Source organism: Camelina sativa, chromosome 5 (assembly GCF_000633955.1).
Source record: "Camelina sativa cultivar DH55 chromosome 5, Cs, whole genome shotgun sequence".
Lineage (NCBI taxonomy): Eukaryota > Viridiplantae > Streptophyta > Magnoliopsida > Brassicales > Brassicaceae > Camelina > Camelina sativa.
In genome coordinates, this window is record NC_025689.1 from 2,207,731 (window position 1) to 2,225,156 (window position 17,426).

A 17,426-nucleotide genomic window follows, 5' to 3' on the forward strand; every position below is an offset into this window, starting at 1 on the left:
TTCCAAAAAAAAAAAAAAAAAAAAAAAAGATGGATAATTTAACCTTGGAATACAATTGAAGGCACAATACTAAAAATACTTCAGGCTTTTCAGCTAAGCGACAAGACAAACCTTCTTCCCACTATAAACTCGTCCTCACATGCTATTGAATAAGAGGATTTCTGACAGATTAAATTTAATAATGGTTTTGACAACGATATAAAACTCAAACACTTAACAATTGAACCATTCAGACTTCAAAGTACTTTAGATATCATATATAGAATATCAGAACTAGAATTCTTTGTTTTGTTTTGTAACAGATACGCAGCTTTTACATGCTTTACTTATTAAACTGATATTTGCAACTTCCATAGCCTGCAAAAACAAACCAAAAAATAAATTGATTTTTTGGATCACATAAACCAAAAGTTACATAGTTGTTTAGAGTAAGAAAAAGAGAGATAATAAAACTCACTAGGATCGGTTATGGCAATGATACCAGAGCCTTGGAAATGGCAATTTCCAAAGTATCTTCCCTCAGCTTGGTAATAAAGATTCATGGCCACAGAAGCCATATTATAGAGATTATCTGGTGAATAACATGTACCCCCGGTCGATACAACTTGACAGTCGATGATTTCCGAACAAGCATAGTCTAAGTTACTTTGAAGCTGTTTGGTCGTGGTGCCAGGTTTGGCCACACACCAATACCCCTGGCTCTACGACAAAGAAGCAAACTCAAAATGTTATAAAAAAACCATATGATATGAAATTTGATTTCCTTTTAGTTACTTTCTCAAAGCATGTACCTGCGCATTGACTCTCATGAAATGTCCTGCTGTAAATGTACATGAAACTGAAATTGTTAAAATACGTTCGAAATTCTTACAATCAATTTAAGATCTTGCAAATAATCTTAAACTAATGATTAGATTACCTGATGAGATGTATAACAAGATGATGAAAGAAAGACATATATGTGCTTTAGCCATGTTTGATTTCGTTTGACCTCTGAAAACTCCTCTATCAATTATAAGTTTTATGCTAATGGCTATAAATATTTCAAGGTGATAATTTCTTGTATAATCTCGAAGTAATTAAAGTATTTATCAACAGACTCTCTTGTATTTGCCCAATTTTACAAATTTTTATTTATTAATAATAATTTTTTACAACACATGTGTAATATCTGAGATTTTTACATCTAAAGTTGTATCTAATTAGATTGTTTCTTTTAACTCAATTTATTGATCACAATCTAATTTACATAAATCCTTTTATCCCACTTTTATAGTGAACTATAATGGTTTTGGATAGTGACATTGTTTTTTTTTTAACGATCAATAGTGACATTGTATTCGTATGGAAAATATTACTAGAAAACAAGGGGGAAAATTAGTTAAAAAATTTCCCACAATCATAGTAAGTGGAATCACTCTCAATTTGGGACGAAAAGAAGAACACAATACTTGGCTTAGACTTTAGAGTTTATAACAATCTATTTGGCTGAAATTGTTATTAACTACTTCTTCTTGCTCTTAAGCATATTGAATTTGCCTCCTTGAAGTTAGAAAAAACAAGTTTTTTCCTTCCTTAGAAATACAAATGTAAGACAACAAGTTTAAACAAAAAAAACATCAAAAATTGCAGAACAATGATTTGCCTATAGTCTTCAAGAAGAGAAAATGAAAAGTAGAAGATCCAAAAAAAAGAAGAAGAGATAATACAACAGCAAAAAGAAGCATGGAAATATAGATAATTGGGGGACATAGAAGAGGAGGTTAGTTCTTGATTCGGATGCTCCGGCTTGTGTTGGGATTGATACCTCGAGTTTCACCTGCATATGGACCCGTTTGTTTCCTGATATCTCTCCTCTGTCCTTTATTTCTCATGACTTTGTTCGCGTGCTTTTCCTACAAACCAAAGTTCAAGATCCCAAAGTTAAGGCAAACAGACAGGTCAAAGAAACCAACGTTACAGAAAACAGCAATCCAAGATCGTCTTACCCGGTAGTTCTTTCTCGGGTTTTTACGATCCTTGTTGCGTTGCCGGGTCAATCCTCTGTTGCCTTGTATCTATGTTTTGGTGGAGATTAGAAAAAAAGAGAGATGAAAAGGAACGTTAAACTACGGTGCTAGGTAGAGAAACAGATGATGTTTGTTGTGTGCTTTGGAAACATTCTAACCTGAGGTGTAATCAGTCGTTTTCCATCAACGTCTTCTGGCGCTGACGGAATCAAATGTGGTTTCCTGAACCAACACAAAACGTGTCATGGAGATGAACAACAGTACTAAACTATCTGAAAAAAAAGGTTAATGTAGTGTATTACTACCTTGAATAGATCTCTGCTTTGGCAGCTCGTTTAGCTTCTTGCTTCTGTTTCACTTGTTTGTAAAATTCATCTTCTGATTCACTATCTTTATCAACCATGTCATTACTAAAACCATCGTGATCACTGTCGTCATCTGTCCCACTTCCATTCCTGCCATCTTCCTCTGACTTCACACCAGCTCCAGCCAAAACTCTGAGCTCAAACTTCCTACGCCGTTCTCCAATATCATCCCTTTGCGGCAAATCATCATCTCCAGAAACAGTCTTCCAAGAAAAAAGATGAAAAGATTTAAGAAAAGGAATAGCGTAAAAAGTAAAAGACAAATTTAAGTTTCACATCTGCGATGTATTTTACCTTGGGTTTCCGTTTGGTGGACACAAGCTTGGTGACTTTATTAGCTTTCACATCATGTGTGCTATTATTGTCTGCATCATCCACATAATCATCGAAAGTCTCCAGCTTCCTGGTTACATCCAAGATTGGAAAGTTAATAATATATCACAATCTTCAGAAAGGGACAACCGAATTCACCATATTAACAGTGTGATGAAAAAAAGAAGTTATTACCTATTATTAGCTAATTTCTGGCGTTTTCGAGCTTTATCAGACTTTGAGACAGTAGAACCAAGGACTCCATTGCTTCTAATTTTATCCTCTAGAACAGCTCGAAGTTTTAACATTTGCTCACTTTGCATATCAACCTGATCATTCTGCTACAACGAAAGCAAATTTGTTCAAGTTAAACGAAAAAAAGTTCCAGTACGCAAGAGGTTGGGGAAGTTCTCTCTGATAGAATAGAAAATGCTTAGATTTGTATTCACCTGGTGCTTGCGTTTCTCTCCTTTTTTCTTCTTTTCTTCTCTCCCGTTGTCAATTTTCATCGGCTGGATAAATGGAGATCAGCAAGGTTGAATACAAAAGAAATTGTCGAACAACTAATAAGAGTTTAACTCAAGTGACAGCAAGTAAGATCCTAACTTCTACCTCGGCTATGTCTTGTGTGATTTTAACTACTGAATCAGAGACGGGTGAAGCGAGCTGGCCTTCTTTGACCACCTTTTGCACTGTTCCATTAGCAATATTTCTTGCTAGGGACTCCTCAAATCCAGAGGGAAGCTCTCCATCAAGTTTCTTCATCTAATTATAAACAAAAAATAATATATTAACTCAGCTGCTGTGATAAATTAATAAACACAGCTTGTATAGCATAGCAGTACAACATGTAAACTGTCGAGAGATTAAAAACGTAAAAGGGAACCTCACAGAACCTTATCTAATAAAACTTTGATGTCTACAATACGGGAAAGGACCGGATGATCACGGATGGGCTGCCCTTCAGCTTTGAGAAGAAGATAAAATGTTATAGATTGGCAATAGGCCAGTAGCAGAATCTGCTTAACCTCCAGGTACCTTGTCCCACCACTCAACGATATTTCTCCTTCCTTTAACTACAAGGAGACATAATTGCATAAATTCTCTGGAGGAGTAACAATATAGTCTTTCAAACTGTGGTAGTAATATAAAGTGACAATACAGAAATCTATTAAAAAAAAGTTGGAAGGTAAAGTGGTCTACCTTACTCATAACAGGATTTATCTTACTCTCAAGCTCTTCAACTGCATCGTTCAACTCGGACAAAAGCCCAACTATTTCCGGAGCAGAACTACACAAAAGACATTTCAGTTGAATATTAGTATACATAATATGTATTACGATCTCATGCAGATATATTGAGCTAATGAGAATTTGAGAAACAGAAAACATCAAATTACCTAAGTACTACTTCCATTTGCTCATCTTTTGACAAAGAGTTTATGTCTTTCTTGATCTCTTCAACATGTATGTCCGTATCACCCTTCTCTTTCTTATATGTGGTGGATTTTGTAGCCTTCTTGCCTTTAACAGGAATTTCCTGCCAAATATAAACCAGAACGATGTGTCAATTAACTAAGCAACAAAAATATATTCAGCAACATGATAGTAATCGCAAACACCCATAGCCCACCTCCATGGTTAATTCTCTATCGCTGTCGTCTTCACTATCATCTTCTAACCCAGCATCAGCATCTGTAATGCATTCAAGTTGTTCTCTCCGTAGTCTTATCACCTCTTCTTCTTCCGCTTTAAGGTCTTCATCATCACTTGATCGGAGCTTCAAAAATCACACCAAACCAGATTAGCAACTTATGTAGAGTCTATTTCAGAGAGAATCAGAATAATAACAAAAGGAAACTAGCCTATCAACAAACAAACAATGACAATTCTTACATCAAAATCAACATTATCAACACTATGGTATATGCCTCTCCTTCCACCCCATGTGATCTTTTTGTCTTCCTCATCTTTCTCCTTATCATCATCATCAGCCATTTCATTGTCACCATCACCAAACTTTTGCCTTAGATACTTCTTCTGCCTAATCACTGCACAATTAAGACCCCAATGAGAAAACGAATAAGGCACTCAAAAAGAAGAGATGCAACAACAACAACAACAACAACAACAACAACAACAACAACAACAACAACATATAATAAGCATAACATACTTTTAGCGGTAAGTCCATTAGCAGACTCATCTTCGTCTTCTGTATCTTCATCCTCTTCTTCACTCTCATCATCCACACCCTATATAAAAGCGAAAGAAACCGAAATTAAAAAGGGAAACATTGCAAAGAATTGGAGAAAAAACAAATGCCTAAGAAACATAAAACCAAAAAAAAACGAACCTTTAAATCAAAAACAGGTTGCACATCATCTTCATCCGAATCATCAGTATCATCATCATTAACATCCAAGGGAACAATATCTCTCTGTTTATGAACTGTGAACACACACACACACAAAACCAAAACATCATAATCGATTAAGCTTTAGGAAACAAAACAAAAAAGGATAAATTTTTATAAAGTGGGTAGAAACTTACAGGCGTCAATCTCGTCATCGAATTGGTCTTCGACGATATCTCTGCGGCTTTTCGAGCTTTTGCTACTACTTCTCTTCTGAGTCACTCCTTTTTTCCCCATTGTTATGCTTCAAAGTAGGTTCTGAGAAATTCAAAATCCCTTAGGCAAATTAGGGTTTTACACTTCAGAAAGATCAGCTCGGCGCAACACAGTTCTACGACGGGAGATTATCAATGTTGTCTTGTCGACGAAGATGATCGAAGAAAAGAGACCGATTAAAACCCTAGTAAGGTTTTTACAATTTGACTGGGCCTTATAAGGCCCATTATTTATCGAAACAAGCCCAGGTTTAAATAACAATATCGGGGCACCGAGGGTATATTCGTCTTTGACTTGCGGCGACTTCTTTTAACCGAAGAAGAAATTGTTTTTCCTCCGGCCGGTGGTGGAAGCAGGAGAGATCGATCATACGGGATTCTTATTCTAGTCTCTCTCTGGTCAGTTGAATAGTTTCTTCTTCTTCTTAGTTTGAATTCTGATTCTTCACATCTCGTGGTTCTTGAGCTGGGTTTAATCTGATTAGTAACGCTTTCAGATTGTGTAAAATTGGATTTCTATTGCTTAGATTTGTTCAGAGGCTTTGACGATTTAGGTTCAGAGGGTTTTAGCGTCGAATTGATTATAAATATGAATGTTTTCGAGCAAATTGTTTCAAATTGTGCTTAGATTTTTTGAAGTTGCGTATTCGATTGATATAGACAAAGTTCAATTCAATCAGATCTAACTATTGCTTTTCACTTGCATTGTGTTTATGGGTTTGTTTTTTTTTCTCCTCTCTCAGTGATCCAAGTGATAACAAGTCTCTACATTGCTTTGAAGCTCTGCTGAAACTAATCCATCTGAGGTTTAACAATGGTAAGTAAATTCTCCATCTTTATGCCAGATGATGACGAAATTGTAAACATGTGAAGATTTTTGTGAGATTTTTGTTTTTATTATTCGTTTTGTGTTTGCTGTGATTTGATTCAGCATTGACGCTACACTGTAGGATTCAATGCGTTTTTTTGATGGCATCCTTTTTTGGTTTTGCAGGTTCTCTTACAATTGGATCCATTCCTCAATGAACTCACGAGCATGTTTGAGAAAAGCAAAGAGAAGGGTTCTGTGTGGGTTACTTTGAAAAGATGTAAAATTTTGACACACTATCTTGTTCTCTCCACTTTTGTTATCTTGGTTGTACTTGAAATATCTTTTCGAAGATTATCTTATATGATTTTTTTGTTACTTGTGTGTCAGCATCTCTCAAGTCTAAGTTGCAGAAGAGGAAACTGAGCTCAGCTGGAGAATCCATTGAATACAGATGCCTTATTCGAGCTACGGATGGAAAGAAAACAGTCTCTACCTCGGTATGTTCTCTTCTTATTATCTCAAGATATAGAAACCATGTCTGTTTCTACTCGAGAGAATGTTTTTAACTGTCACTAATGGATTATAGATAATATAATGAATATAGGATAGCATTCTCTCTTAGCTCTCTAGTCATCCTTCCTTGCACTATATAGATTGGCTTTTAGCAGTTGGGGAAGTTGAAAACATACCAAAGTTCGTATAAATTTGATACTGGTCTGCGATCATTAAGACTACACTAACTTTGCTTTTGCTTTCTTGTTTTGTAAGGTTGGTGCTAAGGATCACCAGAGATTTCAAGCATCCTATGCCACCATTCTTAAGGCCCACATGACTGCTTTGAAGAAGAGGGAAAGGAAAGACCGGAAGAAATCCACAGAAGCAGAGAAGAAAGAAGGCACTTCAACAACCACTAAACCTAAGAAACTTTGATTTCCCCTCCTTTTTTATGTTTATCATATTGATTTGCAATTGCTTGTTAAGAATTTGAATTTTTGAAAGGTATTGAAAGATCTCAAAGATTTTGAATGGTTACATCACAGATTTTTGGCTTGCACTTGCTTTTCCCTCGAGCATGATGATCATCTATAATTATAATAATAATAATAATAATACCAATTCCATAGAAAATGCACGAACATGGATCAAATTCAAGAAACTGATTCTTAATTTCAAACATAAGCTGAAGAACACTTAAACAAAACCTCCTCAATTGAAACTCTTCATGTTCCTAACCAAGAAAACTATTCATCAGAAACACTTCTGCTTCTTCTTCTTCTTCTTCAGTAATGTAATGTAAATGTATTCAGGTGTGGTATCCTCCATCGGTTTTCTCGAGAGGATCGAGAAGAATTTCCGCCGGGTAGATCTTTCTTTCTTTCGCCATCTTCTTCTCTTTCGCTATCTTTTCTTTCGTCTTCTTCTCAAGATAGATCGTCTTCTTCTCAAGACAGACACTAAAACAGCCGCAATACAATTCCAAAACGTTGACAGATTCTTCAGATACTACTTCATACTCCTCAGACAGATTCCATAGCCGCCTGAGTTTGTTGATGAGTTTCCATAGCCTCTTGAGACTTCTGTGGAAATCGGAGGGACAAAAGTCAAATATATAGAATCCAAAACATAACAATGATATATATATGCAGAGGGATCATGAAGAAGAAGAAGATACGTTAGGTACTGCATGCATAAAAACAATACAAGTCAAACATGGGAGCTAAAATCAAAATAACCATTATTACCTATTTCCCGCCAAAGAAGGCATAGAGAGACGCTGACACAGGGAGCAGAGGGATTCCGGTGGCGGAGGAAGTAAAAAAGGAAGTTCAGAGAAGGTAAGTTGAAACTCCATAGTTCTTCTCTCTGTATTATATATTAAGATTTTTTTTGGTAAAAAAGGAATAATTGGAAATATGGAAAAATTCTAAATTCAATTTTTTACTAATCATGATATAATATACAATATTCAAAATGTTAACTCTTTAATGTTTTAAGTTTATTTTTCCCTCGTTATAAATAATTTATTTCAATAATAATAAGTTATGTATTCCAACAATAAAATTTACATTTTGCTTGCTTCATTTTTGATATAATTTTTACTATTTTTGTTATAAGAAAGCATAATAAGCCATCATTATTAAATTTACTATATTTCATCTCTAAATAATATTCATGTCATTGATTTACATATTCATATAAATAATATTTCAGTTTTAGTTTCATAATTTTTAAATATTTCATCTCTAAAATTAGTCATATCATTGAATAATCTAGTAAAATAACCCATCAGACTCAGCGTCTACATAATCTTCATTAGAATTTGAGTCCACATCAGCATTGATCTGTACTTGTCAGGCCCTCGGGGCTGTCATACCTAAGTTATAAATCTGATAGTGGTCTGTGATCTTTAAGACTACACTGAAACTAACTTGTTACAATGCTTTCTTTCTTGTTTGTAAGGTTGGTTCTAAAGATCACCAGAGATTTCAAGCATCCTATGCCACCATTCTTAAGGCCCACATGACTGCTTTGAAGAAGAGGGAAAGGGAAGACCGGAAGAAATCCACATAGACAGAGAAGAAAGAAGGCACTTCAACCACTAAATCTAAGAAACTTTGATTGAGAAAAGAATTTTGAAAGGTATTGAAAGATCTCAAAGATTTTGAATTGTTACATCACAGATTTTGGCTTGCACTTGCTTTTCCCTCGAGAATGATATGATGATCATGTATAATAATAATACCAATTCCATAAACTGATTCTTAATTTCAAACATAAGCTGAACACTGAGAAAAAACCTCAAATTGTTATTACGAATCTCTTCCTGTTCCTAACCTAGTAAGACACCTCACATTGTTGTGTAACAAAGGCAAAAGTGCCAAGGACTATTCATCAGAATTTGCGTCCACATAGTCTTCATCAGGATTAGCGTCCACATAGTCTCGATCAGAATTTGATCCCCCCACATAAGCCCTGAGGACACGTCTGTACTTGTCAGGACTGTCATACCAGGTTGGCGTGTTGATGATCGCCTTTTCTAGCCAATACTCATCATACACTTTTTGCGTCGACATCTTCTCCAAAAATTCATTCCAACCATCCATGGCTCGGGTCAATCGAACAGTCTTAGGTTTTCCCATGAGAAACTTAACGTAATCCCTTGCAAGCTTGACCAATTCCTCCCCAGTGATAATGTAGGTGTACTGCAAAACAAGAAATATCCAGTCAAAGCAAGATACGCTCTATCAAGTTGGAATCATCTTCCCTGAGAGTTGTGTGTTCATTTACCAAAAAGATGAAGCCAAAGGTCGCTAAAACCACTTGCAGGGTTTCATCTGCAATCCCAGCAAGACCACCATCTTCTCCTCCTGACCCTTCAGGACGCTCCTCACCATTTCCACCACCGCCACTACTACCTCCTCCACGTGGAGGAACGTTGCCACCACTGTCTGTATCATAAAAATCTTTCTTCTGTATCTGCTCCCGCAACATGTCTTCAACTGATTTCTTCCCCATAGCTTTCTCTATTGCTTTCCATGGTGATATCTGATAACAAAAAGCCATTACAACAAATCAGAAAACAGAACAGAGAAACATACACAAAAGGAAACACTCTCTGGTTAGTGGTTACAAAGTAACGAACTTAAACATGAGTTAGAAGCATCTGACCTCGTCACTACTACCATCAGGTTTATCCTTCCCACCAAACAAGCACACAGCAGGACTCTGCTTTGATTTACCAGTAGGTGAACGACGACGCTGATGATTAAGAAGAGGGGAAAACTGAGTAGACACTGAAGCAGTAGCTCGAACTGCAAATGTGGTACGAGGGCAGTGATCAAAGCGTGGTGAAGAAGACCTAATAGGTACACTGGAGATACAATTTGGTCTTGTTTGCCTTGAAGGAGAGTATGATGGTCGAAAACAATTAGCCTGAGTGAAACTCATCTTTACCCCTCCCCCAATGCTTCTCTCTTAATGCAATCACTTCCTTAAACCAAAAACAAAACAACGAACACAAACTAATTAGAACCCAACATTGACCTAAAAAAAAGATACTTTTGGGCATGGGCATGATCAGAATTTGGGTATAACAAAGGACGCTATGACTAATCTAAAATTCGATTATAAAGGCATTGGGTTCGGCAATTATTAGGTAAGAACAACGAGCAGCTCCGGGAGAAACATCATAAAAACGTAATCGTACCTATTCGAAGCCTTGACGGAACGGAGAATTAGAAACCCTAGTATTAGCTTGGGAGAGAAAAGGATTCGATTTTTTCCCCTTTTGCGTCCTGAAACAACGGAGAAGCTTAACTGTGTGTGAGCGGAGCAGGAGCCGATCGACAAAGTTTATCTATCTTCAAAGATGCAACACAACGACGTCGTTTTCGACTTAAGCTTCGATGGTTCTAGACCCATGGGTTGGTAAGACTAAACCGGTTTTATTCAATAAGTCGGTCTAATACCGAGGCCGCTTGGGCTGATCGATGTGTTTTGGACTTTTTGGTTTGGTTCATGTTGGGCCTCATCTCTATCAAGAACTTAATCTTAGAAACTCGGTTGTTTTAAATTTTGATTATTCGTTTTTGATCTGACTTATGACCGACATGTAATATATCTCATAACGACAAGAACAAAAAAAAAAAAAAATGTATCATTGACTTATGTTTTTAGTGGTACAAAGGGCCATTGAGGCATTGACTTTGACTTAGAAAAAAGACAATCAACAATCGTGGAAAATATCTAACATTGATCAATATGTATATCATTTGCATATAGACCAAAATGTTACAATATAAATACATCCCACACACCTTCTTCATTCTTCACATATCTCTTACTCTTACAACACACTCCAAAAAAACAAAAATATGACTACCCAAAGAGCAATGTTGAAAAACGCTCTTATCCTTTTTCTCTTCACCATAACCATTATGGCAAACACCGTGTTTTCGCAACATTGCAGTACGACCGGATGTGCAGGCAACCTATGCTGCAGCAGGTATGGATACTGTGGAACCACAAACGCCTACTGCGGTACCGGGTGCCGAAGCGGACCTTGCAGATCCGGAGCCACACCTATCCCACCAAGTACTCCCAGTGGCGGTGGAGGCGGTCTAAACGCTGATCCTCGTGATACAATTGAAAACGTTGTTACACCAGCGTTTTTTTACGGTATCATGAGCAAAGTTGGAAATGGCTGCCCAGCGAAAGGGTTCTACACTCGCCAGGCCTTCATTACGGCCGCCCAATCGTTCGATGCCTATAAAGGAACCGTTGCTAAGCGTGAGATTGCCGCTATGTTGGCTCAGTTTTCTCATGAATCTGGAAGTAAGTTCATTATAAACATTTCTAGTTTCACTAACTCTACATGAATATTATTAGAACTAGGCACCATAATATTATTTTTTTAAATAACTTATCATATGTTCCTAATTTTTGTATCGTCTATATTATAATTTATAAATAACGATTCTTTTACGTCGTCATGTCTAGGTTTTTGCTACAAAGAAGAAATAGCTAGAGGGAAATACTGCTCACCGAGCACTGCTTACCCTTGTACACCGGGGAAGGACTACTACGGTCGCGGTCCAATCCAAATCACATGGAACTACAACTACGGTGCAGCTGGAAAGTTCCTTGGACTCCCTCTCTTGACTGATCCAGATATGGTGGCTCGTAGTCCAGAAGTTGCCTTTCAGTGTGCCATGTGGTTCTGGAACCTAAATGTTCGTCCAGTCTTGGACCAAGGCTTTGGAGCCACCACGAGGAAGATCAACGGTGGCGAATGTAACGGCCGACGTCCTGCAGCGGTGCAGAGCAGAGTAAACCATTACTTGGAGTTCTGCAATATGCTTGGGATCACTCCTGGAACAAGTCTGAGTTGTTAAAGATGTTAAATGCGGATAATATATGGCACGGTTTATAGTATGACTGTTGTCGTGCACGTGTGAGTTTATAACTAAAGATGTCGAATAAAAGATTATGCGGTGTATTCTAATGTACCAATGTGTTGTTTGTATCGGTTGTCAAAGCATAAAGCTATATAAGCCAATCCATAATAAACGTATTTACTAAATTTGCAACTTTTTTGGTCAATATATACCACTGCGAGTATTGAATATGTGCCTCAAAACATTTATGCATAGATATTGACAATAAAAAAAGGGTTAAAATGATTTCCAAAAATTTTCAATGTATATATATAGACACGTCACACATGCAGTAGTTTGAAGTTTGAACTAAGGAACATATCTTAAAAATAACAAAATACTTCCAGAAAAAATGGTCCACACACAAGATGAGCGTGGACTTACACATGAGAGCGTTTGTACGTAGACGCATCATAATTCATAACCGACGTAGAGAGGCCTCTTTCGACGACTTCTTATTTGTCTCTGTTCGTTCACAGGAGGACCCTTTTGGGCTTTTACCAGTGAAGACTCTTACTCTTTTAGATCATGATATCTATGAAAAAATTTGATGTGCTGACAAAAGTTGTATGTTGAGTTGAATTGTTAATGATGTTTATTTATGGAAAATAAAAGACTATTTTAAAATTTAAATAAATAACTAATAGTAAAGTTTTGGGTAATGGTTATCTAAAAAATTAAATGGATACAGAGTTTTTTAGATCAAAATTGGAATAGCCTTTCACAAAAGATCAAGAAACAAACTGGACTCAGTTCGCAGAGGAGACATAATTGTGATGTCGAGTTCTTGCGTCACGGTGGTTGTTGTAGTGAAAACCAAGTTTGAAGCTAGTTTGGGGAAGCGTAACTGAAAGGATCGGAGGATGCTCTCTATTCCTTACGGTGAATTCTATATATGTACTAAAAGTGCTGGAATTCTAGCTAGAAAAATGTATATGTAGAGATGTTGCTTGGGCTTCAAGCCCAAGCCAACTCCCCTATTAGTATGATATTGTCCGCTTTGGGCCCAAGTGGCAAAGTCCGCACGGATTTCTTATTGGGCTCCTTCCCAAAAGGCCTCATACTAATTGGAGTTGGTTTTGACTTATATACTAGAAACTTATTTTCTAATCTTCAGATGTGGGACATTGTTTGTATCCCAACAAATGTTATGTAAGATTTGATAATATTAAAAAAAAAAACTATATTGATTATTGAAATAATGTTACTAGCTTTGTTTTTTTTACTGAGTTAATAATGTATAGAATGTCTCATATATGATAAGTATCATGAGATTAGTGTTTGCATACTGTTTTATTTTAGTAAAGTTGACGTGAACGGGAACTAGCTATTGTCGGATAATAGAACTAGCGCCTCGTTTGTGTAGCCTGTAATCATCTAACTTTGAAGTAAACACTAATCTAATCTTGCGGGAAAAATGGTTCATAGACGTTTAAACAAATAAAGTTACGTTTAAAGTTCATTTAAATATATGAATGAAAAATGAACGGCATTTCTCCAGTAGGGGAAAAAGTAAAACTTTGATAGAAGATCTGATTAAAAATGTAAAACAAAAATATTTGTTTTTTTTTAAATAAAAATCACTGCTATAGAGATAATATTTAGAAGGAAAAAAACAATTAGCATGACATAAAAAAAAACTAGCGGAATGAAATGAACTCAAGATCAAACCCGAATTTTAGTAGAGTAATGCGAATTATGCAATAGTCAAGATAAGATTTGATCTGTGCATCGTGGAATCTTCGTAAATATCATGATTTCAGATTTACAATTATGAATCAAAAGACTAGAATTGTTTTTTGTTATTAAAGAAAAACAACACANAAAAAAAAAAAAAAAAAAAAAAGAAAATAGTAATAAGTTCTTACATCTTGAAAAAAAAAACAAAAGAGGGCGTTCATACATGTGAGCATGTGACATGCTTTTGAGTTGACTTTGAATGGATAGGGCCACGTCAGCGCATTCCAAGGACCCCCCCTTAATTAGCGCTGAAGTAAACCTCTTTATTTGTCGTGACTCTCCCAAGTAAACGCCCCCCCTTTTTTTTTTTTTTTTTGTTAACGTTTTTAGTCAACCCAACTTTTCATTAATTACCACCTATTACTATTAATTAGTTTGCAATGTTAACTAACATTATCATTACGTGAAAAAGAGAAAAACTAAGATTATCATATTTGCAGACCATTACATGATTCATTGAAAGTTGAAAACCTAATAGTATGTACGTGGTTATATTATAATCGATCGCATATACGCCTCCGAGAGGCAGATAGACTATAATAGTAATATAATATATATAAAAAGTCTACACCTGCATATTATATAATAGGGATTCATGTACCTTAATTTCGAATCAATTGTATATGACATATGTTTTAGGAAAAGAAAAAGAAAAAAAATCGTATCACATACCTTTGATTTTATACGTGGACCGTAAGTAAGTAATTTGTATGAATATATGCGCCAATTTTTGCAAAATTGTTCAAACCAAAAACAAATTTATTCAAGTTGAACTCAACGATCGCCGCGCTAATTAGTGTTCCAAATCATGGAGAAACCTATCAGATAGTATATTATATGGATAGTTCTATGTTTTCTAATTTGATATCCCAGTAGTAGAGAGTGGTTTTCGATTAGTTTATAAATGTATGGCCAAATTAAGTTGACCAACACATCTATGACCTATCTAAAGTTTTACCTGTATCGCATCTCTTGGATTTACTCGTCGATGAAAAAGTCTTACACAAGAAACTGGTTAACAGGTTTGAAACTATTGAAAATTTAGATAAAGCTTACACGATATGCTTATAATATTACATGGTCAAGTTTGAATACGAAGACTTGATGAGATTCTACAGTCTTCAAACAAAGCAACATATAGTATAATGTGATATATACATCGTTAAGCAACCAATTATATTTACTTTCATGTCAATTACATACGATTTACAATTTCTAGTTTTCTTCATCTGAAATATCCGATACTAAAATAGAACTCGGAGATGAGTGTTTTCGTTAACGAGTATGGAACGACAATGAATCGAGCTAATAGTTGTATACGCATTTACATATTTTCATTGTTCTTTTTTTTTTTTTGGTGATCCAAAAAGTTTAGTACCAGAACCCTTACATCTCTTCGATTTTGGAATCAGAATGGTTTACTTAGATTTTGTTTTTAAAATAAGTTTCACAAAAAAAGCGGGGTCAAATTTCTTTGGGAAAACTTTGTATCTACGCCACAAAATTACTTAAGGTTTGGTTATTTTCATTGTTCTTTGTTTGACATATATCAATATATAATATATACTTCAAATATTTTAAAATTTTAATAGGTCTTAGCGAAAATTGAACCGACCCAATCCTGACTTGCTAATTTATAAAAAGAAAGATTATCCTCAAAACAATTTTTTTATATTCGTGTCCGTCTCTTATTCTAATTCAGCTAAACGTTACGACCAAGTCCAAATTCAAATCATCATAGTATTATCACAACTACAAGAAATGGAATGGGTCACGACTTATTCATTAAACAAATTTATAATTGACCAAAGATAAATTAATGTTACCAATTACACTATAAATACGTCCACATATCATCCTCGTTTCTTCACACAACTCTCCCTCCAAAACATTCCATCAAAAGAAAGAAAGAAAAAATGGCGACACAAAATGCAATTCCGAAAAATGCTCTCATCATTCTCGTCTTCACTCTAACCATCATGACAGAAACGGCGTTTTCACAAAACTGCGGTAAAACCGGATGTAAAGGCAATATGTGCTGCAGCAGGTGGGGATATTGTGGTACCACAAAAGCCTACTGTGGCACTGGGTGCAAGAGTGGACCTTGTAACTCTAAACCTACACCTACTCCCAGTGGTACCGGCGGTCTAAACGCTGGTCCTCGTGGTACCATAGCGAGCGTTGTCACACCAGCGTTCTTCAACAGCATCATGAGTAAAGTCGGACGCGGTTGCCCGGCCAAAGGGTTCTACACTCGCCAGGCTTTCATTGCCGCCGCTCAATCGTTCCCAGCCTACAAAGGAACTGTTGCTAAGCGTGAGATTGCCGCCATGTTGGCTCAGTTCTCTCACGAATCTGGAAGTAAGTTCACCGTTTACTACATTTTCTCTTTCTTTTTTTAACTTTTTAAAAGTTATATTTCAGAAAATGTTTTAAAATAATTTTAAATTAACTATTAGAATTTTTAAAAATATTATAAACAAAAACACATAAATTTATGTAAACGTCTCTGATTTATCCCTTTGCATGAATAAACTTAATGTTGTTAATTGAAGAAAATTATAATGACGGAAAAAATTTCCTCATCAGATAGAAGGATATGCTATCTTTAGTATGATGTTATTCTATAAAACGTTAAATTTTGATTTGATCGTCTATTTGGATTTATTCTAATATTTGTTTGAAATAAATTTTGGGTTATTGTAAAGGTTTTTGTTACAAAGAAGAAATAGCCAGAGGAAGGTACTGCTCACCAAGCACAACATATCCTTGTCAACCCGGCAAGAACTACTATGGTCGCGGTCCGATCCAAATCACATGGAACTACAACTATGGTGCAGCCGGAAAGTTCCTCGGACTTCCTCTCTTGAAGGACCCAGATATGGTGGCTCGTAGTCCAACAGTGGCTTTCAAGTGTGCCATGTGGTTTTGGAACAAGAATGTGCGTCCGGTTATTGGCCAAGGATTTGGTGCAACCACAAGGAGGATCAACGGTGGTGAATGTAACGGTGGGCGTCCAGCCGCGGTGCAGAGCAGGGTTAACCATTACTTGGACTTCTGCAAGAAGCTTGGGGTCACTCCTGGAACCAATCTCAAATGTTGAAGACACTACTTGTTTATGTGGTTTTATTTTTATAAATGTCGTGTGGATTAATAATGTCGTGTGGATTAATAAAGGGAAGTCGAAAATACTAGAATAGATAAAATAATAAGAGATTAGGAGGCATATTGTGTGGTTGATGTCTCTTAAGGTAATTGATACTGTGTGTTGTTTGTATCCCCTGTCATAAGTGATAAAAATTGGAATTGTTATCCAATAAACATATATATGGTTTCCCTGTTTTCACACTCGAAAAATAGCATATAAGCAACGAAAAGTGCTTTTCTTGTATCATCAGATCTTTTCTTATTAAAGTTTTATAGAGAAAAAATAGGTATTAGCCGAACCAACTTAACTGTGATGACTGATGACAACAACAACAAAGAAAAAAGAAAAAAAAAATGAAGAAGAAGAAGAGAATTACCGTTAGACTACATATGATCCGGTCATTGTTAACGGAACCAACGAGACTTGTGGTCACTTGGTGATCTGAATCTTTTTTTTTTTTTTTTTTTTTTTTTT

The 17,426-nt window shown here is 35.9% G+C and overlaps 6 protein-coding genes across 7 annotated transcripts; 3 read left to right on the forward strand and 3 right to left on the reverse strand.

Moving 5' to 3' along the window:
• Nucleotides 64-1,040, reverse strand: LOC104784976 (glucan endo-1,3-beta-glucosidase-like). Its single transcript, XM_010510088.2, has 4 exons — nucleotides 920-1,040; nucleotides 792-820; nucleotides 458-701; nucleotides 64-357 (listed from the first exon to the last, which is right to left on the reverse strand). The coding sequence occupies exons 1-4, from the start codon at nucleotides 972-974 to the stop codon at nucleotides 323-325; spliced, it is 363 nt and encodes a 120-aa protein (XP_010508390.1). The 5' UTR covers nucleotides 975-1,040; the 3' UTR covers nucleotides 64-322.
• Nucleotides 1,550-5,487, reverse strand: LOC104784977 (something about silencing protein 10-like). Of its 2 annotated transcripts, none has more exons than XM_010510089.2 (16): nucleotides 5,240-5,487; nucleotides 5,043-5,137; nucleotides 4,863-4,941; nucleotides 4,583-4,737; nucleotides 4,320-4,466; nucleotides 4,087-4,226; nucleotides 3,890-3,977; nucleotides 3,583-3,762; nucleotides 3,299-3,451; nucleotides 3,136-3,198; nucleotides 2,882-3,027; nucleotides 2,669-2,777; nucleotides 2,315-2,577; nucleotides 2,168-2,231; nucleotides 1,989-2,057; nucleotides 1,550-1,895 (listed from the first exon to the last, which is right to left on the reverse strand). In XM_010510089.2, the coding sequence occupies exons 1-16, from the start codon at nucleotides 5,337-5,339 to the stop codon at nucleotides 1,764-1,766; spliced, it is 1,983 nt and encodes a 660-aa protein (XP_010508391.1). In that variant the 5' UTR covers nucleotides 5,340-5,487; the 3' UTR covers nucleotides 1,550-1,763. The 2 variants fall into 2 exon arrangements, with proteins under 2 accessions (XP_010508391.1, XP_010508392.1); XM_010510090.2 differs by having other exon boundaries at nucleotides 2,882-3,024; nucleotides 5,240-5,486.
• On the forward strand, nucleotides 5,618-7,179 carry LOC104784978 (signal recognition particle 14 kDa protein). Its single transcript, XM_010510091.2, has 5 exons — nucleotides 5,618-5,716; nucleotides 6,061-6,134; nucleotides 6,312-6,405; nucleotides 6,516-6,625; nucleotides 6,897-7,179. The coding sequence occupies exons 2-5, from the start codon at nucleotides 6,132-6,134 to the stop codon at nucleotides 7,056-7,058; spliced, it is 369 nt and encodes a 122-aa protein (XP_010508393.1). The 5' UTR covers nucleotides 5,618-5,716; nucleotides 6,061-6,131; the 3' UTR covers nucleotides 7,059-7,179.
• On the reverse strand, nucleotides 8,842-10,476 carry LOC104784980. Its single transcript, XM_010510092.1, has 4 exons — nucleotides 10,336-10,476; nucleotides 9,798-10,119; nucleotides 9,417-9,674; nucleotides 8,842-9,331 (listed from the first exon to the last, which is right to left on the reverse strand). Exons 2-4 carry the CDS (start codon nucleotides 10,074-10,076, stop codon nucleotides 9,014-9,016), a joined length of 855 nt encoding a protein of 284 aa, XP_010508394.1. The 5' UTR covers nucleotides 10,077-10,119; nucleotides 10,336-10,476; the 3' UTR covers nucleotides 8,842-9,013.
• LOC104784981 (endochitinase At2g43620) lies at nucleotides 10,949-12,219 on the forward strand. The gene is made up of 2 exons (XM_010510094.2): nucleotides 10,949-11,462; nucleotides 11,628-12,219. Exons 1-2 carry the CDS (start codon nucleotides 11,003-11,005, stop codon nucleotides 12,020-12,022), a joined length of 855 nt encoding a protein of 284 aa, XP_010508396.1. The 5' UTR covers nucleotides 10,949-11,002; the 3' UTR covers nucleotides 12,023-12,219.
• Nucleotides 15,666-17,152, forward strand: LOC104784982 (endochitinase At2g43610). Its single transcript, XM_010510096.1, has 2 exons — nucleotides 15,666-16,165; nucleotides 16,513-17,152. The coding sequence occupies exons 1-2, from the start codon at nucleotides 15,721-15,723 to the stop codon at nucleotides 16,905-16,907; spliced, it is 840 nt and encodes a 279-aa protein (XP_010508398.1). The 5' UTR covers nucleotides 15,666-15,720; the 3' UTR covers nucleotides 16,908-17,152.

Coding starts and splice junctions, on each gene's coding strand:
- LOC104784978 (XM_010510091.2), top strand. Junction 6,406..6,515: donor GTGGGTTACTTTGAAAAGAT/GTAAAATTTTGA, acceptor CTTGTGTGTCAG/CATCTCTCAAGTCTAAGTTG. Junction 6,626..6,896: donor AGAAAACAGTCTCTACCTCG/GTATGTTCTCTT, acceptor TTGTTTTGTAAG/GTTGGTGCTAAGGATCACCA.
- LOC104784976 (XM_010510088.2), bottom strand. CDS start 974: ATGGCTAAAGCACATATATGTCTTTCTTTCATCATCTTGTTATACATC. Junction 821..919: donor CTTGTTATACATCTCATCAG/GTAATCTAATCA, acceptor GTACATTTACAG/CAGGACATTTCATGAGAGTC. Junction 358..457: donor CATTGCCATAACCGATCCTA/GTGAGTTTTATT, acceptor TTGTTTTTGCAG/GCTATGGAAGTTGCAAATAT.
- LOC104784980 (XM_010510092.1), bottom strand. CDS start 10,076: ATGAGTTTCACTCAGGCTAATTGTTTTCGACCATCATACTCTCCTTCA. Junction 9,675..9,797: donor CTGATGGTAGTAGTGACGAG/GTCAGATGCTTC, acceptor TTTTGTTATCAG/ATATCACCATGGAAAGCAAT. Junction 9,332..9,416: donor CCTTTGGCTTCATCTTTTTG/GTAAATGAACAC, acceptor CTTGTTTTGCAG/TACACCTACATTATCACTGG.
- LOC104784981 (XM_010510094.2), top strand. CDS start 11,003: ATGACTACCCAAAGAGCAATGTTGAAAAACGCTCTTATCCTTTTTCTC. Junction 11,463..11,627: donor GTTTTCTCATGAATCTGGAA/GTAAGTTCATTA, acceptor CGTCATGTCTAG/GTTTTTGCTACAAAGAAGAA.
- LOC104784977 (XM_010510089.2), bottom strand. CDS start 5,339: ATGGGGAAAAAAGGAGTGACTCAGAAGAGAAGTAGTAGCAAAAGCTCG. Junction 4,738..4,862: donor TAATGGACTTACCGCTAAAA/GTATGTTATGCT, acceptor TTAATTGTGCAG/TGATTAGGCAGAAGAAGTAT. Junction 4,227..4,319: donor ATAGAGAATTAACCATGGAG/GTGGGCTATGGG, acceptor TATATTTGGCAG/GAAATTCCTGTTAAAGGCAA.
- LOC104784982 (XM_010510096.1), top strand. CDS start 15,721: ATGGCGACACAAAATGCAATTCCGAAAAATGCTCTCATCATTCTCGTC. Junction 16,166..16,512: donor GTTCTCTCACGAATCTGGAA/GTAAGTTCACCG, acceptor GTTATTGTAAAG/GTTTTTGTTACAAAGAAGAA.